This window comes from Cyrtonyx montezumae, unplaced genomic scaffold, assembly GCF_038088225.1.
Source record: "Cyrtonyx montezumae isolate F1298 unplaced genomic scaffold, pur_monq_1.0 scaffold_3, whole genome shotgun sequence".
Classification (NCBI taxonomy): Eukaryota; Metazoa; Chordata; class Aves; order Galliformes; family Odontophoridae; genus Cyrtonyx; species Cyrtonyx montezumae.
In genome coordinates, this window is record NW_027072034.1 from 116,817,675 (window position 1) to 116,827,944 (window position 10,270).

General features: G+C 46.0%; 1 protein-coding gene across 5 annotated transcripts in view; it reads left to right on the top strand.

Moving 5' to 3' along the window:
• HIPK2 (homeodomain interacting protein kinase 2) overlaps positions 1-7,920 on the top strand; it is a 120,893-nt gene extending 112,973 nt beyond the window's left edge. For all 5 annotated transcript variants that reach the window (XM_065743166.1, XM_065743163.1, XM_065743167.1 and 2 more), the window contains exons 13-15: positions 3,367-3,614; positions 4,602-4,762; positions 6,455-7,920. In XM_065743166.1, the coding sequence (XP_065599238.1) occupies positions 3,367-3,614; positions 4,602-4,762; positions 6,455-6,922 (877 nt within the window). In that variant the 3' untranslated portion in view covers positions 6,923-7,920. The remainder of the gene's footprint in view (positions 1-3,366; positions 3,615-4,601; positions 4,763-6,454) is intronic.
• Positions 7,921-10,270: the final 2,350 nt, after the last annotated feature.

Sequence of the window (10,270 nt, forward strand, 5' to 3'; positions counted from 1 at the left end):
CACAGCTTACTGCTTTTCAGTCTGTGCAGACGGATTTGGTGCCATTTTGGTAATATTTCCCCCTCTCCCTCATCTGGAAAATTAAAATACACCTACCCACACAAAGCAGGCAGGCACACAGGCTGACCAGGAGCACATGCCGACTCTCAGCACTACTAAATCATGTATGCTGCTGCTACTGTGCTTGCAGGAGGGAAAGCAATTACCAGGGTTGGATTGAGCTTAATATGAAGGGGGGCAACATTTTTAATAGTATTCTTCTGTGTAAGCACAAACGTCCCCAAAAGCTGTAGCTGAGTTATAGGAAGCCAGTAAGCTTGCTGAGTAGGCAGGTGCTGTGTCAACAGGTAAAAGCTCTCAGCCCTGATAGTTTGTGAGCAGGGAAGGCAGTACATGAGCCTGGACCCCACACAGATAACTGCATTTCTGCAAGGTGGGAAGAGGAGCTGAGTCTTCAGAGGGAGCTGAAAGGTGTGCAGTTGTCGGTTAGCAAGGATTTGAGAAGGGGGAATACTAGCTCTTCTGGGCTGAGTTTTCAAAAGCCCTGTTTCAGCTTAATGTGTATCTTTAAGCCTGTGAATCAACTGATTTTCAGCATGAGTTGGGCCTTTGATGCTTTTGAAATTCCCACTCTTAATCTCTCAGGCAGGCTGTGGTACAGCAGGTGCCTAACTCCAAGCGTGTGAATAGTCCCGACTGACTCCTCTGCATTCTCTAACATAAAGTGCAGTTGCTTCCTTTCCTAAAGAAAAGAAATCCAACTGCTTCCGATGGAACTCCTCTTGCACTTGAAATGATGCGGCCTGCTGAATCAAAAGGCTAATCACTTTGGCCCTAATCCTGCAAATATTTACCCATGTGCTTTAGCTCCATTAACGGGAATAGTCCAGCTGACTTCAGTGGAACAACACATATTAGTTGTGCTAAGCACTTGCATCAGTTCTGGCAGGGCCATAGCTCAGGTCCTTCTCGGGTTTTCATCCATGAAATGGGCTTAATATTCTGCTAAGGTCTCTTTCTCTTGGAAGGTTTGGGTTTTGGGTCACTTATTTAACTGAAGATTTTCTTCGTGTAACCAAGGAGCTATACTATTTTGAAGAAGACTCCTCATGGCGTCTGCTTTGGCAAACCTTCAGTCAAGTCGGTGAAAAATATGCCCATTCTAAAACAGTATCACTGATTTCGCAGAAAAATGCCCTTCCAGTTCTGCAGCTCAGCCCTTCCCATGTCAAGCATCAGCTGAGAGCAAGTATTTCCAGTTCAGTAGCTCAGCCCCTTTTGCAAGGAAGGGTCTGTAAAAGAATAGCTAGACCTTATCCTTATCAGTTGTCAGAAAACTCTTAAGTGACTTGATTTTTCTTTATAAAATGTAATAACTGTCAGAGGTAGAGAATATATCTCTCTTCCCAACTGGCAGCCAAGGGTAGCTGCAAAGGGCAAGCAGTGTGGATACTCATAAATGTATGATTACAGGCATTTCTACTGAAGGAGAGAGGAATATTGATGCAATATTAGTCATTTTTATTGGCTTAATATTCTTCTTTTGTAGCACCATATCCAAACTACTATATCTTTCTTTGCCAAAGGTACTTATCCATCTAAGGTGGCTTGTTGCTCTTTTCATTCCTAATCCAGCACTCCTCAGCTTCTTAAGGAATGCCAGAGTACAAGGGTTCGCTGTCATCTACCTTATCCATCCGAAAGGTCCCAGCTTTGCAAGCATTGCTTTCAGCTTTCAGATTCTTGTGCAGCAGCTTCCCCTCGTTCTCTGTCTGCCCTGTTTTAAGTGTCAGTGCCTTAGGATAGCCGGGGCCTCCCGTGAGGTATTTTTCACAGTGCTTAAAACAGCGTGGTTTTGTGACTTCTTTGAGCCATGCCAGGACTGTGCTGGAAAACTCAGGAGAAGTTTGTGTGATGGTCACTTGTTTGTGAATGCAGCACTTCAAGGCATTCCTTAATGGAAAAGATAGCTGTTGGCCACAAGTCCTGGTGAGCTGCAGTTTGTGAATGCTGTTGGGACGGTTGGAGAGAACCCATCATTGATCCTTTAGGACTGTAAATAACAAATCAGGCAAAAAATGCCCTTGAAAGGGAACTGCTTTCAGTATAAGCTCCATCTTTCCCTGGATAAGAAGTGACGCTGAGTCTAGAGAGCAATTGGCCCCATCACAGGCCAAGGCCAGATTAATCAGCTCTGACCTGGACTGTCACAGCCAGAGGGAGAGAACAGAGATGAGACTCAATGGGAAAAGGATCTCTCTCTTTGTAAAGTGTGCACTCAAGAAGTTAAGAGTTGGATTCCTTTTTCTCCATGGCATTTCTGTTTCTGTTGGGGCTGTTTCCACCATTAAGCCTAATTACTTAGCTTTTTATGTGCTATCCATTTCTTTTCATCATTTTAAAAACTTCAGTTGCCATAACAACATAATGCAATCAGTGAAACATAGCAGCTATTTTCTGTAGTCAGGGTCTGCGCACTGTCAAGGATGTGAGCCATTTAAGCAAATCTTCGCTATCCCCCTTCCTCCCTCCTCTTTTTTACTCTCTCTTTCTCTCCCTAAACAAGCTCATAACAGGAAGGAGAAACCATCAGGAGTAATTAGACACAATAGCAGAGCAAATCCCAATCGTACTCGTGCAGTCTGGTATAATGAACTTCTAGCACTAATCTTGGAAGTGTTGATGTTCCTTTTTAATCACTTTTTTGATGTCATAGATAGATTAGCTACAGCAGGACCTTGATAATCTATGTGAGAGCCAGGAGGCCCAGTGCTTATTTGGAAAAGGAAAAGAAAATGGAAGGTTTCTATATGGCGACACATGCTTTGCTTGTTTTTAATTTGTTCATTCCCCAGCTTCAAATTCTTCTTGAAAATATATGCCCACTTAATATATTAGTAAATAGAAAAGAGTGTATTTTGGAGATTCATGAGATTTAATCATGAAAATTCGTAACATCTATTATTAAATCATTGCTGGAAGGCTGGGAGAAACCACCACATTTTTGCGTGGGTGGTGAGACTTGCAACAAAGCATAGTATAACTGCTGGGTCTCTACTGCACACGTATATAAAAAGCAGTCCAAAAATAAATCTGGCAGTCTGATTCAGTGCTATTCTAAGCAGTGTGAATATAAGATATATCCACAATGTCTTACTCACTCCTTGACCTCCACAAAGGCTTCCCTAGAATAGTAATGAGTGAGTTTTGAAGCCCAGAATTCGGCATAAGCAGCCTCCAACTGGTGAAGGACTGCAGGGTGTGCTTTGCCTCTGGAGAGCTTGCCTGCCGTGGGCAGAGTCTTCTGGTGTCTTCCAAGTCTTTAGCTTTCCATTCACTATTTCCATTTGTGTGCTTGTGTTCCAGCACCTTGTCCAAGCAAAGGAAGAACGTCATCAGCTGTGTCACTGTGCATGATTCCCCCTACTCTGATTCCTCCAGCAACAACAGCCCTTACGCCGTGCAACATCGTGCAGGACAGAACAACGGGAACTCCTACGACACCAAAGGGGTTCCAGAGACTCACTGCAGTGGGAACCCCCGAACGATCATCGTGCCACCACTGAAAACCCAGGCCAGTGAGGTGTTGGTAGAGTGTGATAGCCTGGCACCAGGTAAATTGCACCTCTTCCGTCAAGAAAATTAGTAAGAAATAAATGATTTATCTTGGAAGAATCTCATTGTTCGGTTTCATTTTGTTTGTTTGTTTGTTTTGTTTTCCAAAGAAACCGTGCTCCTGCCCTGCTCTCAAGTGACACATCTGTTCTTGGGAGCCCTATTGCATTACTTATGTGCCTTGGTACATTCAGGAGTCACGGGGGCAAGTGTTACTCCTAGTTACTTCTGTGCAAGACCACAGTGCAGTGTTTAGTTCAACATTTGACATGAAAGGCTCCCGAATGCAAGTGTGAACCTTTGCTTCCCTGCCTTTCCATAGGTTTACTTTACAACACATAAGAAATTGAAAACACATGTGCATTTTCATCCGAACGTATTGACGTTTCTGGGAAGAACAATTCCCCAGCATCTTCAGTATGGACTGATGAGGTTTGCTCGTCCAGAGCCTCTGCAGTATTAGATAGTATAATGTGTTGAAAAGGGGCTTATGTGGAAGCTTGGCTTTGCCCTTCTTGGCAGTCTTTTCTTTTGATGCACTGCTGGTGAATGTGAAGGCTCAGAGGGTGAGTTCCCCACTAGCTCGCTCTCCCTCCCTTCCTGCTCACCATGAGGTCAGTCAAACCAGGGAGTTTTTATGCTGTGCACAGTATACTTTCCTTCTCTCTTTGGGATTTGTACCTGCATCGTACAGTTCTACTGGCAGAACAGTTTCTCACACTTCTGAAAGATCTTTAAAGCCTTCTTCGGGCCCAGTTTGGGGTCCAAATGTCGAGTCTGCTTGTCTGCCTCTAGGATGACAATCTGGTTTGAGTATAAGAAGCACTGCTGAGATGTATCTCTTAAGAGAAACCCTTTTCTTATCCTACTTCTGTTTTATGTCTCCTCCTCAAAGCCACTCTGGAGGAGACTCAGTGAGGAAAAGGTAGGGTGAGCAATTAAAGAATGTGATATAAGCTACAAATGTGTTTCCTTTCCTGGCACAGTCACCACCAGTCACCACTCATCCTCCTACAAGTCCAAGTCCTCCAGCACCGTGACCTCCACCAGCGGTCACTCTTCAGGGAGCTCGTCTGGAGCCGTTGCCTATAGGCAGCAGCGACCAGGAGCACATTTCCAGCAGCAGCAGCCTCTTAATCTAAGCCAGGTAAGTCAATTGAGACCGATTTTGGTGGCACGTCACCCAGCTGCAACCCACTGCTCCTCCAGCGTGGGCTGTCCTGTTCTAACCTAATGATAGTTGGGCCTCATGTTGAGGTTGATGGACTCATTTCAGCTTAATTGCAGAGCTTGATCTTCTAGCTCTGGCAGTAGAGGCAGTGCAGATCCCAGCTGTGAGTGGGCTGGCAGTATTCTTAACATGTGTTTGGGAGCCAGATGATCTAAGAATGTGAGTGGGAATAGTGTAAGAGAAGGAGGGTGCAGTGTCTCAGACACCAGGTAGTGAAACGGGGCCGTGTAGGAAAGTCTGAAGCCTCTGCAGTTATAGGTAAGCATAATCTTTTGAGAGAAGGCCTCATCAGATGTGACAAGGCAAAACAGAGCTTCTAAGCGTAAACGTGACCTCTTGTTGCATAATGAGTTTGATCCATTCCATGATAAATTTGGGCTGAGATCTGGATAAAATCCCATTGCTTGGCATCAGGCAGTTCTCAAGATGTTTCATGGTCTGTGATCAAAATGCCCAGGGGGCTCCCCGGGAGCTTCATTAAATAATGCCCTTTTCATGGACTGCACCTGAGGCCTCTCTCCTCCCTGAGGTGAGGTGATGAGTAGGGAAGTTACAGCAGTTACCAGCGTTTCCAGAGGAAAATATCTGGAGAGCTCAGAGGACAGTGCCTGTTTGCTTCCAGAGCAGAACTGATATAAACCAAAATAACTTGTAGGAGAAAATCATCCCCTCCCCTCAAAATTTAGTTGAAATCTGAAATGCTAGCTTGAAATGAAAGCGAGTAAAAATGGAGAAGTGGGTAGGATGCTCTTTCCAAGAGGAGAGGAGAGGTGTGGCTGCCACATTTTAAACCACAATGACAGCACAGGGAGCGCTTGAAAGGATGAAAAGGGTTGGAAAACTAGAAGGAAATAACGCAGAGTGCTGCCCTTCCTGCCTTCTAATTCCTACTTTTTTGGTTAATATTCTCGCTATGCCATAATTACAAATGATGGATAGAATTCCACGGCACTGTTGCTCAGTGCAAAAAAAAAGATAAAATTGTTCCCATCCCACTGCAAGAAGTTGCCTGTGCTAAACTAATTATGGCCGATTAGATGAGGGTGCCAGGTATCTGCAGGATCTGAACGAGCAGAGGGGTTTATCTTTAAAAAATAGAGCAGTTATTTTACTTATCCTGGAAACGATAACCTCAAAAGACCCAAACTGAACAAAAATAAATTGCCTGTTCCAGGCGTAGCTAGGTGATTTAATTCCCTTGGGATATCCATGCACTGTATTACATCATCAGTGAGTTCAGTAATGAAAGCTGTGTGTCCTACGAGTGACTGGAGTAGTGGAAGTGTTCTTAGGACCCAGGCGTCCGAGGTTGGGTCTCCGTGGGAGCTGTGTCAGCAGGTCACGGCTCACAGCAGGGAACTCTGCTATCCTTTTGGAGGCCATTGCGGTGAACATATGAAGCTACAGGGTCTTGCTAGGCTTGGGAGGGACCTTTTGCCACCTCCTGTTCCCAAGGGAAGACTGGTGATGCTGAGGGTGTTCGGAGAAGGGCCGGGGACTTTCCCGAGGCTGTCCCGGTTTCACAGGGCAGGGCCCAGGCCCCACTGAGGGTGTAAAGAGCCGTCTCTTGTCTTGTAACCAGTTATCACTATTGCTGTCTTTATCCAGGCCCAGCAGCACATCACGACTGATCGCACAGGGAGTCACCGGAGACAGCAAGCCTACATCACTCCAACGATAGCTCAGGCCCCGTACTCTTTCCCGCACAATAGTCCCAGCCACGGAACAGTTCATCCTCATTTGGCCGCGGCTGCCGCTGCTCACCTGCCCACTCAACCCCACCTCTACACATACACCACCCCGGCCGCCCTGGGCTCCACGGGCACCGTCGCTCACCTGGTGGCCTCCCAAGGGTCTGCACGGCACGCCGTGCAGCACACCACCTACCCCGCCAGCATCGTCCACCAAGTCCCCGTCAGCATGGGCCCGCGGGTTCTGCCCTCACCCACCATCCACCCGAGTCAGTACCAGGCTCAGTTTGCCCATCAGACCTATATCAGTGCTTCTCCAGCCTCCACAGTCTACACTGGATACCCGCTGAGCCCCACCAAGGTCAACCAGTACCCTTACATCTAAACACTGGAATAAGGAGCGAGAGACGCACCCGCCGCGGAGGAGTGAGGCGGCTGCTTTTGTACTGAAGAACATGACAAATAGCAATGCAACAGGAGGCTGGCGGGAAACTTGAACGGAGGAGACTTTCAGGAAGAAATGAGAAAAAAGGAAAGAAGGGGGAGAACCAATTCTACACTTTTTATTTAAAAAAAAAAAGAAAGAAAAAAAAAGAAAAAGGAAAAAAAAAGAACAGAAAAAATATAAAACCACAAAAAATAACAAAACAAACCAACCATTCTGCACCAAACTAGAGAGAGAGAGAGAGAGAAGCAGAAGGACCCTCCAGCGGGTCCTGTGTTACTGAAGAACTTCACTAATAGACTTTTAAAGGTTATTTTCATCCAATAGTGAGCTACATTTAGAAATTTGTTGTCCAGAACACCTAAAATAAAATCCATTAGGCATTTAATTCGGTAGGTATATGGATTAGGGATTTATCCAGCATTTCAAAGGGGTTTGCCCCGTTTTTGGCTGTGTTCTCTGTATCCCAAAGCACACGTGGGGCTTTGGGTTTTTTCTGGAAACAGAAAATGGCTGAAGGAGGATGAGGGGGGAGGAAGAGGAAGTGTTGTCTCAGTGCTCTTAAATTCTGATCCAACGCCGATTTGCTTAAACATATGTGGGCAAAACAAGCCACGCAGCTCTGGTTGAGACCAGAAGCGATGGGGTTGTTTTTTCCCTTTCCTCAAACACGCTGGATAAATCCCTGAGAAATGCTGTTCCTAAATGAGAACTCTACTAATGTATGTCGGATTTCAGTTTTGTTTAATTTTGTTTCATTTGGAAGTTTTCCTTTTAACCCCTAGCCGTTTTAGTATAGGAGGAGACATTTTAGCTGCCCCCGGTAGAATGTAGCACTCTACAGGTCATACACCCTTTTTACTCTTTTGTGTTGAACTTCAACGATACCAATAGATTATTCCTCAATGTGATTGCACAAAGAAAAGTGATATAACATAGGCATGTAAGAAATGTGATTGTCCAGGTATGTATGTACGTGTGTGCGTGTGCGTGTGTGCAGATGCTGCCTTCTCTCTGTGGTGTGTTCCTCGGCACAGCCATTACAGCTGTCACAGTCTTAGTTTTACATCATTCCCTCGTAGTGCCTTACCGAACTACAGATGCGGTTTAAGGGTTTACTTCCACTGGTACTCCTAGAAACTGACTGAGGCTAGTCGGAATTTAATCTCAGCTCTTTTTCTTTATGGGTTGTTATTGCTGATTTTCTTCTTCTGATGGTGGTGGTGTTTTTTTTCCCACGTCGTCGATCTTAGCTCAGTTGGCATGGTGTTGGGGAGGCTCGTCGGGGCTGGAAGCACGTGTATCAGGGTGTTTCCTTTAGCATGGATGGGCTGGATGGGACCGGGTTTTTGTGAGACCCAGCACCCTTCCCAGAGAGTCTGAAAGCGTGTTTGTGGATTGCCCTCTTTCTTCCCAGTTGGAAGAACAGCTTTCCTCACTTAAAATCGAATCCTCATGTTGCTTGCTGATGGCAGAGTAGAAGGACAGAGTCCTCCTGAATCATCAGGTTGTCCTGGTTGTGTGTTTGAAATGGGAGCAACACTTCAGCCCATGTCTGTCGATGGGAGGGGGTCAGGAACCGGCTAAATTGGGATTCCAAAGCAAGCATGGCAAAATCCAGTTGAGGGATTCAAACTCAGGTTTCTTAAGTGGTAGAGTATTAAGAGTCATCGGGCCTTACCCACTGTAACACAGTTGTGGCAGGATGTGTTTCCCCTCCTTCCCCTGAACTTGCTTTGGAAGATTTCCTGCAGTTGGGTGTCCCTAGAGTTGGGAACACACTGTAGTGTGTGTCCTCCATGCTGAGGAGCAAGGAGCAAGGGAAGTTTGCTGGTAACAGCAGTTGCACGGCTACATCAGGATTTAGAAGTGTCTCTGGAGTACCCTTGTGTACGGAAGGGCTTGGGAGGAAGGAGAGAAGAGAATTTGATAGAAAGTTTATGTGAAAGCTGAAGTCTACATGGCTGCTCAGTTCCTCTTCTTGTTTCCCAGTAACTAGAGCGTGAAGTATCTAAGTGTTCCACAAGATGCAGGCTCGTTGGCGTAGTGGTGAGGGATGGGTTTCCTGGCAGTGATGGAGAAGGAGGTCCTTTCAAGAGGGGAAAGCTGACAGAAGGACAAGTGCAAATGCATTGTCTTACGGTGAGTGCTTGGCTGGCTTGGTAGAGGGGATCCTGCTACGCACAGATGGGGCAACAAGACTGTTGCCTTCTGGCAAACCACCAAGTAACCTCCCCGGTTGCCAGCTCTGATTCCTGGGCTGTCCTTGTATGGTTTCCTTTTCCTGCCTGTCCTTCATTCCAGCTCAATATACTGTAGGTGAGGATGCGATCTCCCAGCAGTCTGTGCACCTTACGCCTTCCTTTGGAAAAATACAGCACACCCCATTTCATCTGGGGCAGAAAAAAATAATTCCCTTTTCTCTTTCTGAAATTCTGTTGCATTCCTCTCCTGTCCCACTGGTTCAGGAATGAGAGCGTCATGCTGCTTGTGTCATGAAAAGGAAAGATAATGTTATTTTATTGGTTGTTATGATTATTGTTATTATTTTATTGTTATTATATTTTACTCTGGGTTTTAATTGCACACGCATTCCTTAATCTTCGTGTTATTTTTTTCTCTTAGTATTGTTATTGTTGTTAATTTTATGTCCCTTCATCAGTGGCATCAGAAGGGTTGCTGTGTTTGTGAACGCAGCAGGAGGAAGGGGAAACAAGGTTGTCCTGAGAATGAAATTGCAGGGGGAGCGTGCGGCTCTGTGAGACAGCCTGGAGGGGCAGGAGGTGTCCTCCACTCCCCGTCTGCATTTCAGAAGTCCAGAAACATTCATTCAGAGGCCAAAACCAAACAGCAGATAACTTAACCATCTGTCAGGGGAGGTGGATCAAAGGCAGGTGGGGACCTTGGGCCTTAGGATCTAGCTCAAGATCACTTTGTTTGACTGGACACTTACAGGAGATCAAGACTCCGTGTGCTCCAGGCCATGATCAGGTGGCCTTCACAACTCACCCGAGGCCATGCTACGTGTTAAGATCGGGTTTTCCCAAAGGCAAAAGCAGATAGATAGTTCCCCAAAAGCAGGACTAGCAGAGGAACCACTGTGGAGGAGGGCAGGTGGCTCCCAGTCCCATCACTGGATGAACAACACTGGTATGCACAGGAGGTTTTTGGTGGGTAAAAGACAGCCGCAGAGAGCAGGTTCCTCGCCTCTCCTTCTCTCTGAACATGAGTCAGGTGCTCACGAATGCTTGGTTGGCATTTTGTTTCCCTGATGCAGATTTTTTCTTC